Below are 24,332 nucleotides of genomic sequence, written 5' to 3' on the forward strand. Positions count from 1 at the left end.
ATCACATTTAATGAACAAACATACAACCAGATGAGAGGCCAAATGCACCAATCTAATTACTGAAACCTGGGGTGCAATAGTTACCCGATAACTCCTGTTTATGAACAATATGGGCTGTACTAACCCACTGAAATATAAGTGTTAATTAATAGTGTTTGAACATTTTTCAAACACATTACCCCAAGTTTGTCTCCTAGATGTGAGGCAATCACATATACACCATTGTATTGAAAACACGTTACCCCAGTTTGTCTCCGAGATGTGAGGCAATCACGTATACTGTGATATGATAGAAGACGATGGTACCAGTCAAACTATTGGCCAGTGCCTATCATCCTGAACATGCTATTGGACTGAGAAAGAAAGGCAAACACTTTCCTATATCCTGACAATGATCAACCACAAACAATATGACTCGCTTTCAACATATTCTAACCAACAACATTTGTTTAATGTTAGGTGCAAAACCCAGTCTGGCAATCAACCACAAACAATATAACTCGCTTTCAACATATTCTAACCTTCAACATTTGTTTAATGTTAGGTGCAAAACCCAGTCTGGCAAGCAACCGCAAGCACTCAACCTCCTGAGTATGCCTCTGGTTTAGGCATCAAATTGTGACTACACTGTCAGTAGTTTTCTTTATCTGAACATAATGCGACTGAAACAATTCAGATAACACGACTCAAACAATTCAGATAACGCGACTGAATTAATTTTTAAAATAATAAAACAAGTCTTAATAATCAATTTCAGTGCAAAATATCAGACTGGTACATTAACTTAGTACAAAAAATTTTGAAGTGCCAATTATTTTACAACTACTTTAAACAATCCACTGCTTCGGTAACATGCTGTACATACATGTCAAGAAAACATTGCACTGTGTGAACACAATAAGTCAGGTTGAGCACATCAGATACTAACAATGAAAACCATACAACAGTTGTTTCTTAAACAACCAAAAACACAGAGATTAAAACATCGGATGAGCTCAAACTCATGATCAGCATGAAAGACAAACGCTTCAGTATGGCTATTTACAATGAAGCAGCATTAACAAAGTAACATTAATAAATTACTGTTAAAACAAAACCTCAAAACATGTTTATTATTGCTTTGCATATTTTTACTGCTAAAATTCCACACAAACCAAAGTTCATAGAAGAATAAATAATGAAATGAATAAACAATCAAACAAGCAGTTGTACCTAGCATACAAAAAAACCCCACACAAAGAAACATTACCATGTCAGATCAAAGCTTTTCATTGCAAATGAAATAAAATCTGGGGTTGGTTTTGGGGTTTTTTTTGCAAATTCTTGTTTTACGTTTCATGAATATGTTATTTATAGATGATCCGTGATTGGCTTGTCCACATTTGGTCATCCAAACGGAATAGGGCTACAGTTAATAGGACGAAGAAATCATAAAATATTTTATAAGACTGAGTAACTAATAAAACTGTAGCAATTTTGGTGGGCATGTGGTGGTAGTTAATATTAAAGTTAAAGTTTGTTTTGTTTAACGACACCACTAGAGCACACTGATTCAATGGCTACTGGGTGTCAAACAGTTGGTAATTCAGACACATAGTCTTAGAAAGGATCTTTGATATGCACTTTCTCACAATAGTCTTAGAAAGGATCTTTGATATGCACTTTCTCACAGACAGGAAAGCACATACCACAGCCTTTGACCAGTTGTGGTGCACCGACCAGAATGAGAAAAAACTTAATCAGCTGAATGGATCACCAAGGTGGTTTGATCCTGTGACACAAACACTTCAGGTGAGCACTCCAAGTCTCCTGAATATCACAACCCATGTCAATAACAGACTACTTTTACGAAATCAAATTCAAAGCAACAATCTTTTAAATACAAAACACAATATAGCTATAAATACATCAATTTTAAATATAAAGTTTAATTTAATACTTAAAAAAAATAAAAAAACCCAATAGCAATATCAATATTTCTGGACAGGATTTATTAAATCAAAAGGCAACAATATTAGTTAAGGCCACAAATGATACAATCAGTTTTCTGGTCTTATCCTTACAGTACTTTACTTTTAAATGTCTGAAGGCTTTAGTAAGGTCTCTCCATTACAAATAGTGTGCACTGGAGAAAACTTGAGTGTTTTCTCTTTTATAGATACATTACCTGTCCTCAAACAAGTGCACCTCCCCCCCCACGCAAGTGGTCTGGTCCGAACATCCCAACAGCCAATGGGATGGCCTAAATTCTTCTACTGCATACTGCTCTCTAGTTCCGGTCACATGACTGTAACTTCCTTCTTTTTCCCTGAGCACATCGCACGGAGAACAGGAAGCGGGGAGGCCCGGGCGGGATGAATCTTGAGGACAGGTAATGTATCTATAAAAGAGAAAACACTCAAGTTTTCTCCATTTCTATAGACATTACCTGTCCTCAAACAAGTGCAGCATTCAACAGATGGTGGTGGGTGCCGAGATCCGTAGATGCTTGTGAAAACTCCCCAACCGGAAACAGGCTGACTAGTGGAAGAATAAGGCCAACCTTGGTAAGCCCTCATCCTAGGGATGCCCGTCACAGACCAATGCAGGTGATGTTAGTAACAACAACCAGAATGGTGGCATCCGTCAGCAGTGGCAGGTACGGCTCCTAGAACACATGGACCAGGAGACGGAAGCCACATCTCATGCTGGTTCTGACAGGGTGGGAAGACGTAGCCACCAGGGATGCAGGTGTTAGGTAACCCTCACGTATTGAAGTGTTATAGTTTTTCAATAACAAGCGACAACCTAATGAGGTGCATCCGTCAGAACATTGAACAAAACAAGACCCCCGAGTGTTTTCTGTCTAGTACACCAAAGATCTGTTAGTCCAATAACGACAACCAATAACCACATGCAGTGCAGGGTAAAGGTTATCGAGACAAAAGTTCTGGCACCAGTACGTGAACTGTGCAAAAGAACAAAAGTCTAAGCAATCCTCATCTGTCGATTCGATGGACATCTCGGTATGCAGCCCAGAATCAGACAGACATCAACGGCGACGAGGACGGCTTGTATTCAACAGAGTCTGTGCAGCAACAACCGGACCCAGATGATGGAACCCCTCAACGTCTTCTGTGGAGACATCCCTCAGATAATAGTTGGCGAAGATGGAGTCCGTAGCCCAGAACCAACCAGTGATAATGTGCTGAATGGGTGTGTTGCAGTGCAGGGACATCGTGGCAGCCAAGGCACGGAGTTCATGCGGATTAGAAGCAGACGGAGCAGGTAAACCCTCCTTCTGATAGGCGGTCAGGATAGAAGACCGGATCCAGGTGGCCACCGTGTTCTTGGTAAGATCCCTCAACCGACTCTGGTTACAGGAAAGGAAAAGTCTTTTGCGATGTTGTCGAAAAGATCTGGTCCTCTCGATGTACTGGTGCAGGGCTCTGACAGGGCACAACGCCAAGTCCTCAACGTCCGCCGGACCAACGATAGAGGAGAGGGCCTGCACAACATACGAACGAGGCGCTTGGTCTGGTAACTGATTCTTTGCAACAAAGTTCATGAGTAACCCCAAGTTGACTGCACGCCGATCTCGGTGAAAAACGTACCAAGTCTACATCAAGAGCATGGAGTTCTGAGACACGGACAGCCGTGGCAAAACCGAGTAAAAACACCGTCTTCCGCGTCAAGTCTTGCAGGGAAGAGGATTCGATCGGCATATAAGGTGCAGTCGATAATGCTCGTAACACCAGATTCAGGTCCCATCTTGGTGGCCGAAACCGGTGTACTTGATCTTCAAGGCGAAACCCTTTGATCATCTTATGGATCTCAGGAATACCCGATAACTTCGTTCCAGTAGTGACATCACGAACAGTAGCGATGACCGAAACGTACCCAGCGATGGTAGACCCCTTCAATCGTAAAGTGGTCCGCAGATACAGCAAAAAACCCAGCAAGACGAGGTATTTGAATCGTCTGAGGGTTGAGTTTTTTTGCCGGACACACCATCGGTGAAGACAAAGCCATCTGACGTTGTAAGCCGCAGTAGTAGATGATCTGTGCGCTTTCAAAATGGCCGCCGTAGACTGTGAAGAAAAACCTTTCTTCCTCAAACTCCACGCGTGCAGTTGGACAACTGCGGATGTGGATGGTATAGTCTTGACGTGGGATGCAGCAACAGATGATCCCAGTCTGGCAGCGATAAAGGATGTGGATCGGCAAGACGTATTAGATCTGGATACCACATCCTGGATGGCCACATCGGAGCAATGAGTAACAGGCGACAATGGTACAGCTGAAACCTCTGAAGCACCCTTGGAAGGAGGATTGGTGGAGGAAAAGCGTATGCGTCCATCTGTTCCCAGTTTATGGCCAATGCGTCGAGATCCAGAGCTTCGGGATCTGGCACCGGAGACACGTAAACCCTCAGCTGATGGTTGAATCGTGTGGCGAAAGGATCGATGTTTGATGTGCAAAGTCTGTCGCACACCCATCGAAACGCTTCGGGATGGAGCATCCATTCCGTCGGATGTGGAGACAACGGCCGAGACAGTGTCGACTAGTACATTGGAAACCCCTGGAATATGGCGAGCCCGAAGTTACAACGGAATCTCGTCAACCAGCTTGTAGAGACGATAAGTCAACTGCAGCAGACTGCTGGAGTGGGTTCCGCCCCGACGGTTGATATAAGCCACTGCGGTGGTACTGTCTGTGGCTACCATGAGAGAGGCGCCTGACGGCATCTCTCGCCAATGAAGGATGACGTAACTGCCAACATCTCCAATAGGCTGATGTGTAGATCGGCTTCATCTGTAAACCACAGCCACCAACAGGGACTGGACTGCAAGGTGACTGGTAACCGGATCAGCAAATCTGCGTTATTATACTGAAAGTATGGATTCAGAAACAGACTGGATACCGCGACCTCTAAGCGTCAAATGTTGCGCCAACGTCAAAATTACTCTTGCAATGATACATCATGAAACAGTAATAGAGTGATTCAGGAATCAAGACATCGGAAACAGCGACCCCGTGATACAGGCAAGAGCCAAGACAGCGTAGCAACTCGCTACGCTACATGCCCGATATACCTGGAAGTGAAGCAACGCAAAACAACAACCGGCTAAAATCCACGGTCGTCACACCACCCGGTGCGAAACAGCAGCAGAGACCATCTAGACAGCATCGGTCACGAACTCTGGCGGTAACAACAGTGAACGTCAGTGAGTTGATAAGCCGCAATGATCCCTGTACCACGCGATGGCAACTGGATAACTTCCGGAACCAGCGGAAGTAGCGACTGTCTTGCATCGCCACCGGATATAGAGAACGATCTGCCGAATGTCGCTGAACCTTCCTCGAACATCGGTGCACGGGATCTCAACACAAGTGACCGGACCAGTAGACTGTCTTCGTCACCAACCCGGAACGCTTGTAACGTCGAACCCCTTCACAGCAAAGAGACATATGTTGACCTCAGGTCTGCCAAGATTACCGGCTTGTGCTGAAAGTCGAGAATGGATCGCTTCAGGCAAGTCGGTTGACGATAGTGTGCAATCGTAGTGCACATTGACGTCACGGAAGATATAAGGTAGACCAACATCAAAGTCGACGGCTGGAACAAGGCATATCCTCTGGCATCCTGCACATGAGGAGTTATGGTCGCCATGTACATGTACGCTGAACTGAAGCCATTGACAGGACGTGCCAATATGTAAGTTCCAGGAAGACGTCTGGTCCCGCCGGAAACAGCGTCATCCAAAGCCGGCGCCACACCGTTGAAGGATAGATCGAAGACGGGAGACAATCAGTCACAGCCATGTGGGTCACTGCGTCCGGATCTTCTATAACGGAAGGTGCCGACGCATCATCTGGAAAATCAGTCAGTACCCTGGCACAGGCACTTCGATCCAATGTACTGGCTGCAATCGGAAACACGGACCGTGGACGGTCCCGTCAGGAGCCGGTGTAAACCCTGAACGCCGAATCAGCTTCCGACTGGTGTGGACTTTCTTTCGTCTGGTCCCGCCGGAAACAGCGTCATCCAAAGCCGGCGCCACACCGTTGAAGGATAGGTTGAAGCCGGGAGACAATCAGTCACAGCCATGTGGGCCACTGCGTCAGGATCTTCTATAACGGAAAGTGCCGACGCATCATCTGGAAATCAGTCAGTAACCTGGCACAGGCACTTCGATCCAATGTACTGGCTGCAATCAGAAACACGGACCGTGGACGGTCCCGTCAGGAGCCGGTGTAACCCTGGACGCTGCACCACTTCGATCGATCACGGGACCACTTCGATCGATCACGGGACGAGGGTACCGAACGGTGAGCCGATGACGCAGCAATCTTCCAGTTCGTTACAGGGCTCCGTCTGCTTGCTGGAACAACGATCCGCAAGGGCCGGTTACTGGTAGCCGTGTAAACCGACGGGGGCCTGTGGCAGCCAACGATCAAATGCCGACATCTGCCGGTGGAACCTCCGTGGCGATCATCGAAACCGGACCCTTCTTGGCTGAAACAGGTGGATGGGCCAGCGGTGGTAGCATATCAGATATGACAGCCAGACAATCCCTCAGTGACAGGTGGTCCGCCGCATCCAGATCTTCCAGCACCGCAAGAACCGATACATCATCAGAAAGTCACGTAGCACCCGTGAACAAGCCAGTCGCTCTGGTCATGGCCCGATGGAGATACCGGAGAACCGGACCGTGGGCGGTCCCGCGGATGACCACATCGTCGTTGGATGTGGCAAGGACGGCAACATGTCGTAGACAGCCGCCAAGCAATCCCTCATAGGCATATGGTCCGCCGAGTCGGGTTCTTCAATGACAGATGCCGCAGGCGCTTCATCACCAAGTCTCGTAGAACTCGAGCACAGGTCAATCGATGTACCGTAATGGTTAACCGGACCGTAGATGGTACCGTCTAGCCCTCGGAGGCCTTGGAAGCCACATCAATTGAAGGTTGGCGCTGACGATCTGTGGAACCCGTAGGGAGCCATACAGGTCATGTGGAACGGCTACGGTCCCGGCTCCGATGCGCCGAAGAGGACTTCCCCGCCGAAGATCAGTGAGCCTTGGAATCCGTGGAGCGTCTATCTGAATGAACCGGCTTCTTAGAGGGCTGCGTAGAGACCGCAGGCCTGTCATCCGAAGTCTTAGGTATCGGTGGAGCTGAAGAAGCCGCACCCCTGAAGAGGGGACTGGAACCGGACCTGACCCCGAACCCGCCGGTTTAGGTAAGGTCGCCATTGACGCCATTGTTTCTTCCAGCATGGTCGGTAGAATTGAACGTAACACTTCCGCCACGGAGTCAGCAATCGAAGGCGAAGATTCCACCTTCTTGGTCCTCGAAGATTCCACCTTCTTGGTCCTCGCTGACACCACCTTCAGGTAAGCCGCGAACTCGACATCAGACAAGCCCGCACAAAGGTCGCATCTAGAAGTGAGGCCACACGAACACGACAACCTGGACATAAGTCGTGTGGGTCGCCGCCGGCACTAACTTGTTGCATCGTAACACGCTCGAACTAGTCGCCTGAACATTATCAGATATGATAATAGTAATTTTTCAATCTGTGAAAAGAAAGAAAAACCAACCATAACACAAATACAAAGTCGGTAAATAAAGACGCCATTTTGCAAATGGCGTCCGACACGACAACGGGCGATATAACAACATTTCATGTAATTAACACTTGGCAAGTCAAGCGAAATACGCGAAAGACATACGAAAGCTAACGAAAATTAAGGTGAAAAACATTTCACCCAAACACAAAGCCAGTCAACACAGACGCCATTTTGCAAATGGCGTCCGACACGACAACCGGCAATATAAACAACATTTCATGTAATTAAACGCTTGGAAAGTCAAGCGAAATACGCGAAAAGAACATACGAAAGCTAATGAAAACGAAGGTGAAAAACATTTCACCCAAACACGAATACAAAACCAAAGGTCTTATAAAAAAGTTGACTCCAACAGAGCCAAGCAAAAGGACGTCCAGACCCTTTAGCGAAGAGAAAAAGAAGGAAGTTACAGTCATGTGACCGGAACTAGAGAGCAGTATGCAGTAGAAGAATTTAGGCCATCCCATTGGCTGTTGGGATGTTCGGACCAGACCACTTGCGTGGGGGGGGAGGTGCACTTGTTTGAGGACAGGTAATGTCTATAGAAATAAGTCAGCTAGAGACTTTAGACTCAACTCACGTGTACAGCGGTATGTTACACACAAAATACTCTGCTTCTGTAATCATGAACCCAATTCCTACTATTTTAAAATGCAAATTCTGATGATGATCCGAATACCCCACTCAAGTCATTTGTAGAAGCAGTTAATATTACACTGTAGGAAAATATCCAACTAACCAAATAAAACTCACATCCTGTATAAAACTGTAACAATATGTATAAAACACTTCATATTGCCACTTTAATTTTGGCAAGACTAATTTACCCAATGTGTCTGTGACATCGCCTATGACTGATGTGGAATGATGCATGCTGGGAATGATAAGCTGCCACTGAGTTACGTTTCTGCACAATTCAATTCTTCAACATTTGAGGCATGTTTAAAATTGTAATATAAACACCTAACAATAGTATTCTTTAAGTTATTTGCTTATGTTTACTAATAGATAAAAAGAATAAAAAATTATAGTTAAAAGTGAACACAATTGCCAGGAATGTTGTCAGTATGAACATTGAACATATGCATTGCTGTTGCTGAGATCAGCGCTGTACAAACTGATATCATCACCATCATCCTCGTCAACACCATCATCATCACCACTCAGATTTGTTAGTCTAAGTCCGAGTCTTCACTCACCACACTCTCCTATGGAAAAAATAAAAAGATTTTTTTTACTAAACATCAGTTTTTAATTATATTATTTAACTGCCAAAATAACACTACATACATGTACATATGCATTACAAACTTAGCATCTTGAAAGTCCTGCTAAAGAAATGCATGTTCCCTACCGAGCCAAACCAATTTTCCTATCTCCTAAGATCAAGGGCCATAACTCTGGCAAATCACTATGAAAGTGAAACTTGATCTGTAACTGTAAATGTTAGACAGAATTCTAATTCAATATCTTGAGTCATTGAATGGACCAATAATTAGATTAATACAAAGGTGTCTTATTGGCACCAGGATTTCAAATTTTATGGGAATGACATTTTCAGTTGTGTGCCCAGTGATTATCGGACCATATGAGAAACGTTTTTGGTAATTGTATTACTGGTGGACTATGTCACATGTTAACAGGTAAAAGATGTTGAGTTCCATGATTATGCTAACATGCTACTGAATCTAACAGAAAGATTTCTGTGAAATCCAGAGGACTGTTTTATCAAAACTTGTTAAATCCAAAATTAAAAGAAAAATGGAAAAAAACCCTCATAAACTACTTGTTTGAAATACTCTGCAGCATGGTTACATGCACAGCCGTAATACATCCCATGATAACCCCTCTCCACAGCATTATATAACCTTGTTTGATATACTCTGCAGCATGGTTACATGCACAGCCGTAATACATCCCATGATAACCCCTCTCCACAGCATTATATAACCTTGTTTGATATACTATGCAGCATGGTTACATGCACAGCTGTAATACATCCCATGATAACCCCTCTCCACAGCATTATATAACCTTGTTTGATATACTCTGCAGCATGGTTACATGCACAGCCGTAATACATCCCATGATAACCCCTCTCCACAGCATTATATAACCTTGTTTGATATACTCTGCAGCATGGTTACATGCACAGCCGTAATACATCCCATGATAACCCCTCTCCACAGCATTATATAACCTTGTTTGATATACTCTGCAGCATGGTTACATGCACAGCCGTAATACATCCCATGATAACCCCTCTCCACAGCATTATATAACCTTGTTTGATATACTCTACAGCATGGTTACATGCACAGCCGTAATACATCCCATGATAACCCCTCTCCACAGCATTATATAACCTTGTTTGATATACTCTGCAGCATGGTTACATGCACAGCCGTAATACATCCCATGATAACCCCTCTCCACAGCATTATATAACCTTGTTTGATATACTCTGCAGCATGGTTACATGCACAGCCGTAATACATCCCATGATAACCCCTCTCCACAGCATTATATAACCTTGTTTGATATACTCTGCAGCATGGTTACATGCACAGCAGTAATACATCCCATGATAACCCCTCTCCACAGCATTATATAACCTTGTTTGATATACTCTGCAGCATGGTTACATGCACAGCAGTAATACATCCCATGATAACCCCTCTCCACAGCATTATATAACCTTGTTTGATATACTCTGCAGCATGGTTACATGCACAGCCGTAATACATCCCATGATAACCCCTCTCCACAGCATTATATAACCTTGTTTGATATACTCTGCAGCATGGTTACATGCACAGCCGTAATACATCCCATGATAACCCCTCTCCACAGCATTATATAACCTTGTTTGATATACTCTGCAGCATGGTTACATGCACAGCCGTAATACATCCCATGATAACCCCTCTCCACAGCATTATATAACCTTGTTTGATATACTCTGCAGCATGGTTACATGCACAGCCGTAATACATCCCATGATAACCCCTCTCCACAGCATTATATAACCTTGTTCGATATACTCTGCAGCATGGTTACATGCACAGCCTTAATACATCCCATGATAACCCCTCTCCACAGCATTATATAACCTTGTTTTATATACTCTGCAGCATGGTTACATGCACAGCCATAATACATCCCATGATAACCCCTCCACAGCATTATATAACCTTGTTTGATATACTCTGCAGCATGGTTACATGCACAGCCATAATACATCCCATGATAACCCCTCTCCACAGCATTATATAACCTTGTTTGATATACTCTGCAGCATGGTTACATGCACAGCCGTAATACATCCCATGATAAACCCTCTCCACAGCATTATATAACCTTGTTTGATATACTCTGCAGCATGGTTACATGCACAGCCGTAATACATCCCATGATAACCCCTCTCCACAGCATTATATAACCTTGTTTGATATACTCTGCAGCATGGTTACATACACAGCCGTAATACATCCCATGATAACCCCTCTCCACAGCATTATATAACCTTTGAAAGACTCTTTATATAGTATGTTACCAAGGTAACAGACTGTTTCTTGTTAGAGAACCTAACTGTGCAGTTGGTAACTGAATTGTTGTTTTTGTCATTTGGAAGTTGCATAACTGGAATAGTCATTCACATGAAAAATCATTCCCTAAAGTGTATTGTGCCGAAAGGTAAATAAGTATTTGTCTACAGATAACAATGGAACATCTCTGATGTATTCCTTACTATCAGAAACCTGCAACTTTGGTAACTCATACATTGTTATCATTGGTAACTCATTATACATTATTATCAATGGCAACTCATTATACATTATTATCATTGGTAACTCATTATACATATTATCATTGGTAATTCATTATACATATTATCATTAGTAATTCATTATACATATTATTAGTAACTCATTATACATTATTATCATTGGTAACTCATTATACATATTATCATTGGTAACTCATTATACATTATTATCATTGGTAACTCATTATACATTATCATCATTGGTAACTCATTATATATATTATCATTGGTAATTCAATATACATTATTATCATTGGTAACTCATTATACATATTATCATTGGTAATTCATTATACATTATTATCATTGGTAACTCATTATACATTATTATCATTGGTAACTCATTATACATATTATCATTGGTAATTCATTATACATTATTATCATTAGTAACTCATTATACATTATTATCATTGGTAACTCATTATACATTATTATCATTGGTAACTCATTATACATTATTATCATTAGTAATTCATTATACATTATTATCATTAGTAACTCATTATACATTATTATCATTGGTAACTCATTATACATTATTATCATTGGTAACTCATTATACATATTATCATTGGTAACTCATTATATATATTATCATTGGTAACTCATTATACATTATTATCATTGGTAACTCATTATACATTATTATCATTGGTAACTCATACATATTATCATTAGTAACTCATTATACATATTATCATTAGTAACTCATTATACATTATTATCATTGGTAACTCATTATACATTATTATCATTGGTAATTCATTATATATATTATCATTGGAACTCATTATATATATTATCACTGGTAACTCATTATACATATTATCAGGGCTCTACACAGTGAGAAAGTTACTCGCACTAACTTTTGTTCACAGGCAACTGTTTGTTAAAAAGTACTAGCCAACTAGCGAGTACAAAATATTGGGCCTAGTATGCTAAAAACAAGTTGAACATGCCTATGAAATCATCAGTTATTAATATCTTAGTAATTAGTGTAACAGCATTTTGAAACATATGTAAAGTAATCGTGAGTCGGACAGCTAGTGTCTGTTTGTATCTTTGGTGCTTTAAACAATTACTGTATAAAAGCTAGTATTCCTCAGACTTCATATTGTGTTTAACAACAACTATTGGAGCAACAGAATCAGTATTCAACCAGTGTATTTTTATACTCCTTTTAATTAAGCAGCTGCAGTACATCGATTTTCTCAAAGTATTTTCAACAGACACACTAGGGTAAACAATCTTTATTCCAAAAGCGCTATATAGCAGATGATAAACATAAGTAAATGTTCATAACTTAAGATTTGAGTTTTATGTTGGTTAATTACGAAGTGGTTGAATACTTGGTTGTCTGGTCAATTATTGCATACTGTTCACTGCGGCACTCAAATCGGGCTCTAACCTGGTTATAATGCATAAACAAAACTTGGATCTATTTATTTCTTTCTTAAATGGTCGAATACTGAGGCCATTTCTGTATATTTATTTTATAAAATTATATATTAGGTGGACCGAGATTTGGCTAGTGAATATATGGCATACAGTTACTAGCCCGCATCAAGTAATGTAAAACGTCTGCATTGAGCCCCGATTATTATCATTGCTAACTCACAAATCACTCAGAAATAAATAATGTGTAGTAAATTCTATAGTATGAGAAAGGTGTTCCATGTGGGAAGGACTATAGACTCTTATTTAGTTTCTCCCATTGTATCAGTACTCAACAACTGGTGTATCAAAGTTTTTCTTTTTTCTTGTGTGAAGCCAAACTAGAATTACTGATATACAAGTTCACTTCTTGCTGGAACATGGTATGCAGGGATTCTACAATTTGTACAAAATCCACTAGCCATGGATCAGTGATTTTAAAAGTTTACTAGCCACGATTAAAAATTCACTTACCCTACTTTACTTAATACAATTTTACTAATAGTAATAATCAGATGTGTTACCTAAAATGGTAGATAGTGATGAAAAACACTAAGATTGGGAGATGATGTTGAGGGCAGGATATTCATATTTACAAAATAGACTTAAATGCAGCATTTGACACCTTTTTTTCACTAGCCGTTGGGCATGACAATAGTAGTTATTTACTAGCCCAACATTGAATATCACTAGCCATGGGAGTGGGGCTGTCATAATCTAGCAACCCTGGTATGGACAGCTAATCGAAGAGAAATGGTTTTTTTTGTGACAGCACAATGATTCCTGCTTACTGCTGATGGTGAAACCAGGTCACTAAAACTTTTATAGGTCTATCATTAAACAAGTGTGCAGGAGGCAATCAATCATTCGAGACACCAGGGCACATATTTTGGAAGCTATTTTACCGCTGCGATATCGTCATACCAACATAGGCTAATATCACCATGTGTGGTAGTGTTGTCAGAGCCTACAATGGTTTTATGATATCATAGTGCTAAGATAGCTTAGAAACTCTATTGTCAGTATCATAAGAACTATGAGCAGTGAAACCGTATTAAGAATGCACAAAACTTATAACACTAAACTCTGCAAAACAAGGGTCAGGCTTTGTCTTACCTGTAGCTTTGGAGCCATTCCTTTAGCCATTAAAGAACACACACACACACACACACACACACACACACACACACACACACACACACACACACACACACACACACACACACACACACACACACACACACACACAGAAAACAAACTAATTCTTTTAAATTATATTTTTTTTTTAAACAACAAACACATACATGCACATCAATTTTAATACAAAACAAATAAGCACCATACATTCTATTCATAAATGTAAATGTATTATTTAAGATTGATTAAATATGAATAAATGGGGCAACCATATTTAGGATTTGCATTAAAAAACAAAAAAAACATAAGGTCTTGTCAATATTATTATTAAACGAAAATGACCCCAGTTGTCTCCCCTTATCAATTTTCAGACAATCATTATGGTTGCCAAAATCCATTTTGTGAATAATAATTTTCAGGAATTTAGAAAAAAATTAAATAGTAGTACTGTTTTAATGTTATCTCCAAACAAGAATTCACTGGTAGAAGTTAAACAGAGCTTTAATTTATTGACGTCCTCTCACTTGACCTCAAATATTTGCTGTACAAGGTTCATGCAAAAGATGAAATGGATGATTCGCATAGAATGTTAATTTTTTGTGAGTATGTCGTTTGAGTGACTCACGGTGATCCAAGAGCACTAGCAACATGGACTGTACACTAACAACACAGGCCGTACACCAGACAACTCACCCAGCCTCCTTGTTCGTAGATCCAGGACGCACATTTGTCCGTGACATATTTAATTGTCATCTCCTTGAGGCGGCGAGCCTTTGTCGTGCCGACGCCCACTGCATTGAGAGCTGTGCGACTGGCGTGGAACACTAGCGCCATCTGGTGCCAGTTGACCTCGTCCCCAACCGTCTGCCGTATGGTCTGCGTGAATTGGTCGTACACCGATTGTGTCGCTTCTTGGATGAGGCCCACAGTGGGATCTTCCATCTGCCAGAAACAAATTTAAAATGAAAATTAAATGATTTTAATTTATCTTATGGATCATTCACAATTATCCACCTTTTACAAGCATACAACACACACCCCTTCCACCTCCAAACAGGTTGATTCTTAAGGGCTACTTGTATCAACATTCCTGTTTTAAACACATATGCTGCCATTAACACCCTCCCCACCTATCACCCACCCCTTACAATTAGTTTACTTGTAAAAATTATAAAGTTTGTTTTTGTTTAACGACACCACTAGAGCACAGATTTATTAATTATCAGCTATTGGATGTGAAACATTTAGTAATTTTGACATATAGTCTTAGAGAGGAAACTTTTAACACCATGACCTTGAAAGACCATCATTAAAAGCCTCTATGAAGATAGTTGACCGGGGTAAACATTCCCTGGCCGATGAAAAAAAAAAATGTTTTGTTTAATGACACCACTAGAGCACAATGATTTATTAATCAGCGGCTACTGGATGTCAATTATTTGGTAATTTTGACATTTAGTCTTTGAGAGGAAACCTGCTACATTTTTCCATTAATAGTAAGGGATCTTTCATATATACCACAACCTTTGATACACCAGTCGTGGTGCACTGGCTGAATTAGAAAATAGCCCAATGGGCCCACTGATGGGGATCGATCCCAGACAGACTACACATTTGGCCCCGTGAAAATGTCAATGCGAACTGCTCTGAAACACACACAGTCTACTTACAGTTTCTGACAGCCTGTCTCCTCCAACTCTCAGACATTCAAGAATCTCCCTCTCTAGCGATGACAACGCATCATCACCTGTATTAAAAATAATAATAGTTTTACAAAACATCTAATAAAGAAATATTCTAACCTCAAATTAGAGACTTCATAACTAGAGAAACCCAAATACTTCCATTTAATTTGTTATAAAAGCAACTTGTTAAACAAACCAATAAGTCTCTACTGACAAACAAAAATGTCATCCCCCCAAAAACATTATTTTCCTTAATTTCTCCAACCTTGACTTCCTAAATGAAAGTTTTACAGGCCTTCTAGGCCAGTGTTTTTTGGATTCAGCCCAGTAAAAGTTACTTTGTGCAATCCCGATGACAAGTGGTTAAAAAAAATAATAATAAAAAAATTAAAATTTTTTTTTTTTAATTTAAATCTACAACGCTACGTCTTACGATGATACAAAAACAAAAGAAACATCTACAAGTCATTTCTTTCGATTTGCTATCACATGCAATATTTTACTAAAAAATAGTTGGCCACCAGTAATCTCTGACCCATCCATGACATCAATATACCTACTGATAAAACTTTATTAAAGTTATAAAGTGTAAACACTGGAAAAAGAAAAGTTCATCGTTTTTCCGCCATTTTGTTTTTACACTGGAATCCAAAGATTTGTTACTCTAATACTAATGATATGCAAAATGGAACCTGTCTTTTATTAGTTTTAAAGGATGCATGTCACTATTTACAAATACTTTAAATGTGTAAATTATTAATTTAATTTATAAAATATGACATAAATTGCAAAAAAAAAAAATTTAAAAGCTTAGGAACACAGTATCATGAAATAGATAAATTTAACAAAGTACCCATATTACTAATATGGTGTATGTGTGTGTTGGGAGGGGGGGGGGGGGGGGGGAGCCGTAAACTGCAATACATGTACACTTTATGCTAATAAAGGTTCTTAATTGTTTATTTTCTCTTTTTGTTTTTTGAAGGGTGGTTGAGTTCCCATTCATAAGTAAATAAATAATGCTGTTGTAATATCTCGGTAACATGGATTATTTTTTATAACTTAGGTGGTTTTAGTGCATGGAAACAATTATTTAAAAATTTTAATAGGTACAATAACTTTATTCTAAACTGATGAAAATTATTTGCATATTTTTCTAAACAAACCATAAAGCATGCCCAATGAGCCTATCTGTTGTGTAAATTGACAAATTGATTAAACATGATCTCAGTATGAAAAATGGACATTAAAAAGTTAATTATTTTAATTTACTGGGGTTTTTTGTTTTGTTTTATCAACAGTTAAAATTGGGCAAGTGCATTTTTCACCATAGCCAGTGAATTTTCAAATCCACTGGCCCTATGGCAAGTGAATTTTAAAAATATTCTAGAACCCCTGAGTTTTATAATAATATCTAGAGCCAAAAGAAGCTATTTTACCTGGCGCACTAGCACCCGTAGTCTCAGCCTGGGCTTGTGTTGATGGACGGTTTCGAGATTCGCTGTCAGAAGAATGTGACTGGATCGCTATATTGTCTCCAATTTCTATCAGTTTCTGAACAACTTTGGCTATGACGTCTTCCTTCTCGGACTCTGTCTTCTCATCAAACGGAATATTCTCATCATCGGTTCCCTTAAGGTCTTTGCGAGTTTTACCTACAGGTGTAACACAAAATAAGCATGTATTATACTGTACTGCATAACTGATGACAAGTGAAAATGTAATCATAATTATGAATTGTTTCATACATACGTTTTTATAAAAACTAAAACTACACACACGTATTCACTTAAAACTTATCTAAGTCAGAATACAGGCTGATTAAGATTAAATTGATGGATGGATGAATGGATGAATGAATAGATGGATAAATAGATGGATGATTGGATAGATGTATGGATGGAATGACTGATTGGTCGATAGATGAACTGTTTGGATAGATAGATGGAAGAACTGATTGATCGATGGATCATTGGATAGATGAAAGGACTGATGGATGGATTGATAGATTGATGGATGGATGGACAGATGGGTGTGGTTGGATAGATGGATGAATGGTTGGATGGGTGAGGTTACATGGATGGATAGATGGACAGATTGGTTGAATAGATGGATGGATGATCAAAGGATGGATGGATGGATGGATGAATGGACTGTTTATAATTATTTTAAGATCATGAAACACATTCTATGGACTGGTGTTTTCCTCTGTAATGTACAATATTCCAGTGTCAATGATCCTGGTTAATTACCATCAGATTCGTCATCCTTCCCATCTGTTTCGATGGAAATCTGCGGCAAATAGCTCCCTCCAGGTCCTTGGTGACCGCTCTGTGGGTTGTTCTGTTCCCACAGTCCATCATCTGTCTTCACATATGTTTTACCATCATCACTGTGTTTATAGTCTGTGTCATACGGACCGTGCTTGTCATCACGGCGTTTAAAGTCAGTGTCGTACGGACCGTGCTCGGGAATCGTGGCAGGCCAGAGTCTACCGAGTCCAGGGTTAACATTGATTGACTGGTCTTGTCTGGCAGGTTCAGGGTGGCGGGTAGTGGACGTCTCGCTCTCACTGAGGCCCTGTGCCTTAGGCATAGGTAAGTTCAGAAGACTAGTGCGATCGTTCGAGGTTGACGAACTTCGAGAGTAGTCTCGTCCCGATTTGGAAGACACAGGTTCCGCAGAGTGAGATTCTGTTCAAAGCAAAAGAAAAGAAAACAAATTTCATGAAAGATCCAGGACCCATATTTACGAAGCTTTCTTAGCGGTAAAAAATCGTAAAACCATTGCAGGCTATGACATCACTATGGGATGTGATCTAATGATGTCATAGACGACAATGGTTTTGCAATTTTGTAGTGCTAAGATAGCTTCAACCCAGAACAGTAATGACCTTGAGATGTGATATTTTTCAACTTTAAAAACAAAATCCAATTTCAGCTTTTTTTGCATCAAATAATTTGCACAAAGTACATGTAGACTGAATTTGATATGAAATGCTGAAAAACAAATTGACTTTAATTGACTATATTGTAAAAAGTTTTCAGCATTTTAAAAAATTATTATAGCTTTTATTTTTAAATGGGTGTCACACCCCATGTGGCTTGGTTTGACCAGACTTCATTTATAAAAGATACACACTAACAAAAATATTTTTGGGGCATTTAAAAACATTTCAGGGTATTTTTCTTCTACTAAAGACCAACAAAATTAAACAAAATAACATTAAATGTAATTAATGTGCTTGCTTTATTAAATAAATGACAAAATATAACAGGCATATTTTATTTTTTAATTATACATTTTCTGGGTGTTTTATCAAGGCAATTTTCTAACTAATATTGAAAAAGACTTGTTTAATCTAAGGGCAGCATGGCGCTGATTAAGACAAGATGGTGTTAGACTATTGAGACATGGTGTCGCAGCATGCTAAAACATGCTAGGGAAAAAACTACTCATGTTGCAATGCTTACCAGGAACGTGGCTCTTTTTCTTCATTCGGAATGATTTGCGCACAGAATCCAGGAATCGTTTTCCCGCTGAATTCCTTCTGAGGGGTCCCTCATGCTCAGCTGAGGCACCATTTCCATCTGGAACATCATTCACCTTTAACTTGAGATCAGCATCTGCATGTACAGTAGCGTTTCCGCTCACGTCACCCTGCGAGAAACGCGAAGCATCATGCGCCACCTTTTTGTGCTTCGATCGTTTCTTTTTCTTGTCCTTTTCAGGTCCGTGAATGTAAATATCATCATCATCAGATTTCTCGTCTCGGTGAAACGTGCTAATAAGCCGTTCCTTCGCTTTCTTGAAAAAGCTCTTTTTTCGTCTTATCACTGGGGACGACTTTTTTGTTCTACCCTCACCATCACTTTCCGAAGATGAACAATAACCATTAACAGGTAAATTAGTTTTCTTCCTCTGTGAAACACTAGACTTTCTTTCTACATTTGAGTTATCAGGGGACTTTTTATCATGCGAATCATGGTCACCTTTGGCCATCTCGGTGTCGTGGCCAGACACCTGAGCTGGTACACCACTCAACTGCTTACTGTCTCCATCTTGTGATTTCTTCGACTTGCTACCTGCGCGACTTCTAGATTTTTTGGCTTTCTTCTCCTTGCCCTTCCCGTCCCACTTGAACCTGGATGGTGCGGTCTGAGACCTGACGAGGTGTTCATCGTCATTGCACGCCTCATCGTCTGGCACGTCTTCTGACAGAACGTTTTCTGCAGAGGCAGTGCGGTAACAATTGGGTGGAGAGTGCTCGGCCCGTTCTTTTCCAGTCGTGCATACAACAACTCCTCAACAATCCGAGCAGCATCGCGGTAGATCTCCTGTTGGGAAGGCTTCTTGAACTGCCTCCCCTCAGCTGACATCTTTCCTGTCCTCACCTAAAAAATAAAATATAAACAGATGTCAAAATTGTTTCATATACATATAAAAATACAGGTACGTAACATTCACCAGTTTAATGTACATATAGTGTAGCTCTTGACTACAGAGAATATTTCTATCATGCAACAATTTCCTTTATAAGTTTCATAGATTTTCTAAAATGAAAACTAAAATATTTGTAGTACATGTATTTGTTAAACATTTTCAAATTCATTAGCACAATTGTAATGAACACTGATTAGTGAGGAAAGACAAAAAACAATGAACTGTGTCTCATCATTTATCAACAGTCGATAATACACAGGACTTGGTTCTTTTTTTTGTTCAATTGTTTAATATTCAGGACTGTCTATAATTTATGTAAAAATATTCTAAATCAGACCTTGTGATAAAAAGGGAGTAATTAATTGCTTCTCTAACTTATATTATGGGGAGCCATTAAATATTACAATATTGACACCATGTAAACTAAAATTCTCATAAGGCGAGCTAAGTTTACTCTCCTTGACCTAGTCTCAGGAGAGTGATGGAGAGCGAGAGTAACAGCTCCCATTCGATGGTCAGGTCTGCTACATGTCAAATTAATGTAACAATGATTATTACCACTAACGCACCATTAAAAAATATAATTTTATTAATTTGTTGAAAAACAACATTATAATCCTTCACTTGCTAACTGTACTATCGTATGTTGCTGATACACCAATCATGTTCTCAACTTACCACGGATATTAGCAGTGCTCAGTACAACTCTAGTGACCTGTAGTTGTGGCAAGTTTATTGGTTTTAATATTTAACAGGCCAAGGTTACAGGACACATGAGCTATGTGTAGTAGAACGTAACATTAATGTGTCTCTTAATTCACTCCAGACAAATAAAAGTTTGCTGTAAGTACATATTAAATACCCAGTAAGGCTAGTCCATTGGGTTAGTGAATATGTTCCATGTCATGATTTTTAGGGTCATCAGATCTGTAAACTAAGTAACTAAAAGTCGATTATGGTTTGTTTTTTCAGAATGAACCACAAATACTGTAGATCTGCCGCTCGGTCAAATTGAGGGGGGGGGGGGGAATTGTACAGGGGGGGGGGGTTTGTGGGATTTTTGTGTTGATTCTTTTCATCTTTGGCATTGTCAGTCCCATTACGTGAAATTCTTAAATACACTCTCCATTAAAAATCCTGCTGTAATTGCTTGACAAACACCAACATTAGGTAACTGAGATTTCATGGTACCAGACGTTTCGCCCCCAAGCCCCCAGGTCTGTTCGCCCCCAGTCAGTTCACCCCCAAACAGGATGTCAGTTCGCCCCTACATGCATAACCAGTTTGCCCCCACAAATTACTAGTTCACCTCCATAAAGATACCACTGTGTCGATGTGAATGTGTGGTCTGGACCTATCTGTGTGTGTTGCGCTTCCTCTAGTGCAACCCTATATGTGTAAAAGTGCTCTTTTTAATTTTATGAAACACTTTTATGTACATATATATATATAATAATTAATTAAATTGGTGATTATATCATCGGTGCCCGGACTGAATCATACGATCCGTCCAAATCGTGGAAAGACAACAATCCCTCCCCTCTAAGAAAAGAAACACACAAACTTTAACAAGCCTCTTTTAAAAAAAACCCAATACAATAACTGTTTAAAACTAACAAATAATTGGGAGTTTGGGGCGAACTGACTACAACTTGTACAAGTTTGGAGCAAACTGACAAATAGTTGGGGGGGGGCGAACAGACAAACAGTTGGGAGAGAATCGACTTGGTGGTGAACTGGTACATGGGATGAACAGGTCAAACTTGGAGCGAACTGTACTTTGGGGGCGAAACGTCATGGATTCAGATAAATAATTTTAAAAGTGAACCACGCGACACATCAACAAAAACAGATTGACACCCACAGATCAAAGAGGTGTCTTCACTTTGTGACTTACCTGTACAGTTTGTTCGATCTCACTTTTTGTGAAATTTCCCATTGTATGATATAACCTTTAAGGTCTCTATGTAGCCCAAAACAAACTTAGTAGGATATCTGTAGTATTATCATCATCAAGTAAATCATTTACTAAATGAATTAGAAATAGTAGAAATATTTGAACTTGTTACTTTCAAGTTGTCAACTTTAGGCCAAATGCCGATTACTAAAACTTTCCTTCCTTTTATATATGACTTACCTGCGGAATTTATATTCTTTGAAAATATCTATTTACGGGTATCTTTAGTATTTGGTCATTTTGGGATTCCCACCTGCCCGATAACAAATTAAACGGTAGCACCTCGTCAACCTGCTTATGTCATTATTATTTTTCACCTTCACCTTCACTCAATATAACTGGTACTCGGATATATCTTTGGTAAAGCGTAACATCGATTAAAAATAAATGTAATACACAAAATGGCAGCGTCCATAAAGGGCATTGGTAGAGTGCTGTAAGTTTATTTTTCTATGATCCTAGCATTATAGACGAAATTAAAAATCAGTATTTCAAAAGTTTGATGATATAGTCACTGAGGCAGACCAGCTATACGCTGTTTGCGTCACTTCATTTCGTTGCAGTGGGGGCAGGTCTATAAACTCGTCCCAAAATCGTCCCAATTGATTTCACCTGTCCAGGGAAGGGAACTATATTAACGTGCCCACATCCTTACGGTTCAGGCACGCCCACCATGGACTCGGTCCAGTGTCTAGTCGTGGAGTCAGTAACTCAGTTAAACATACAGTCACGGCCAGTGGTTGGTCAACTTGGCCCAATCTGTGGACACTCGCCTCTGTGCGTGGTCAGTTGTTACAATGATTGGTCAGCTCACCCCAGTCTGATTTTACTGTTCAAACGTAATTAACACCTGTGGCTGTGGACATCCTAAAGTCTGAACCAAAATGTTAACAACTACGAAAAATTGCTCTCCTACCATTATTTTTCTTTAGATTTTACCCACATTTTGTCCAGACAGAAATGTTGAAAAAACCATTGCATTGACACAGATTCCACATACTACTGTCCGAACCAAAATGTTAACAACTACCAAAAATTGCTCTCCTACCTTTATTTTTTATTAGATTTTACTCACATTTTGTCCTGACAGAAATCTAGGAAAAACCATTGCAATGACACAGATTCCACATACTAGATGCTAACCATGTCACCAATATCGACTGCTGAGATCGCATAGGACAAAAAGCATGTAATTTTGTGCTGGCTGCCATTTTGACTTTTTATGGAATATTCTCCCAGAGGGATGAAAGGATATGACTTAATCTAGCAATGTCATAACATGTTATGATATAAAAGCAAACGTGATGACGTCAATTTTTTAAATTATTTTTTGTTTGTTTAAATATACCACTAAATATTGATTTTATATTAATTATGTCACATACTTTGGAGGCATTCACCCCTCTTGAAGAGTATTCCATAAAAAAGCAAAATGGCAGACGGCAGAAAACTTCATGTATTTTGCCCTATGCTATCTCAGCGAAGTCGATACTGGTGACATTGGTACATGCAGTCTAATATGTGGAATCTGTGTCACTGTAATGGTTTTTTTACAACTTGTGTGTGGACAAAATTTGGGGGAAATGTAACGGTAATTAAAGGTAGGAGAGTAATTTTTTGTAGTTGTTAACATTTTGGTTCGGACACTTAGATGATAACCATGTCACCAATATCGACTTCGCTGAGATTGCATAGGGCAAAAAGCATGTAATTTTGTGCAGGCTGCCATTTTGACTTTTTATGGAATATTCTCAAGAGGGGTGAAAGGATCTGACTTAATCTAACAACGTCATAACATGTTATAATATAAAAGCAAACGTGATGATGTCATATTAATTTTATTATTATTTTTTTTTTTTAATGATACCACTAGAGATCATTGATTTTATATTAATTATGTCACATACTTTGGAGGCTTTCACCCCTCTTGAAGAGTATTCCATAAAAAACAAAATGGCAGAAAACTGCATGTATTTTACCCTATGCTATCTCATCGAGGTCAATACTGGCAACATTGTTACTACAGTCTCATATGTGGAATCTGTGTCAGTTTAATGGGGGTTTTTCACAACTTGTGTCTGGACAAAATTTGGGGGAAATGTAACGGTAATTAAAGGTAGGAGAGTAATTTATTGTAGTTGTTAACAATTTGGTTCAGACTTCAGGCCTATTCTTCATGTCTTGTTTCATCTAGCCAGAGTATCGCTAAGACTATAAGGTCGATGACA

General features: G+C 39.7%; 2 protein-coding genes across 3 annotated transcripts in view; one reads left to right on the plus strand and one right to left on the minus strand.

Annotated features, from left to right (window-relative positions):
- Positions 1-8,170: 8,170 nt before the first annotated feature.
- On the minus strand, positions 8,171-22,415 carry LOC121372431. Its single transcript, XM_041498733.1, has 7 exons — positions 22,285-22,415; positions 19,178-20,098; positions 17,957-18,397; positions 17,144-17,359; positions 15,690-15,766; positions 14,713-14,961; positions 8,171-8,824 (listed from the first exon to the last, which is right to left on the minus strand). The coding sequence occupies exons 2-7, from the start codon at positions 19,704-19,706 to the stop codon at positions 8,789-8,791; spliced, it is 1,548 nt and encodes a 515-aa protein (XP_041354667.1). The 5' UTR covers positions 19,707-20,098; positions 22,285-22,415; the 3' UTR covers positions 8,171-8,788.
- A 49-nt stretch (positions 22,416-22,464) lies between these two features.
- Positions 22,465-24,332, plus strand: part of LOC121372433 (39S ribosomal protein L23, mitochondrial-like) — a 33,986-nt gene continuing 32,118 nt past the window's right edge. For both annotated transcript variants that reach the window (XM_041498735.1, XM_041498736.1), the window contains exon 1: positions 22,465-22,540. In XM_041498735.1, coding sequence (XP_041354669.1) covers positions 22,506-22,540 — 35 coding nt within the window. In that variant the 5' untranslated portion in view covers positions 22,465-22,505. The remainder of the gene's footprint in view (positions 22,541-24,332) is intronic.

Source organism: Gigantopelta aegis, chromosome 4 (genome assembly GCF_016097555.1).
Source record: "Gigantopelta aegis isolate Gae_Host chromosome 4, Gae_host_genome, whole genome shotgun sequence".
NCBI lineage: Eukaryota > Metazoa > Mollusca > Gastropoda > Neomphalida > Peltospiridae > Gigantopelta > Gigantopelta aegis.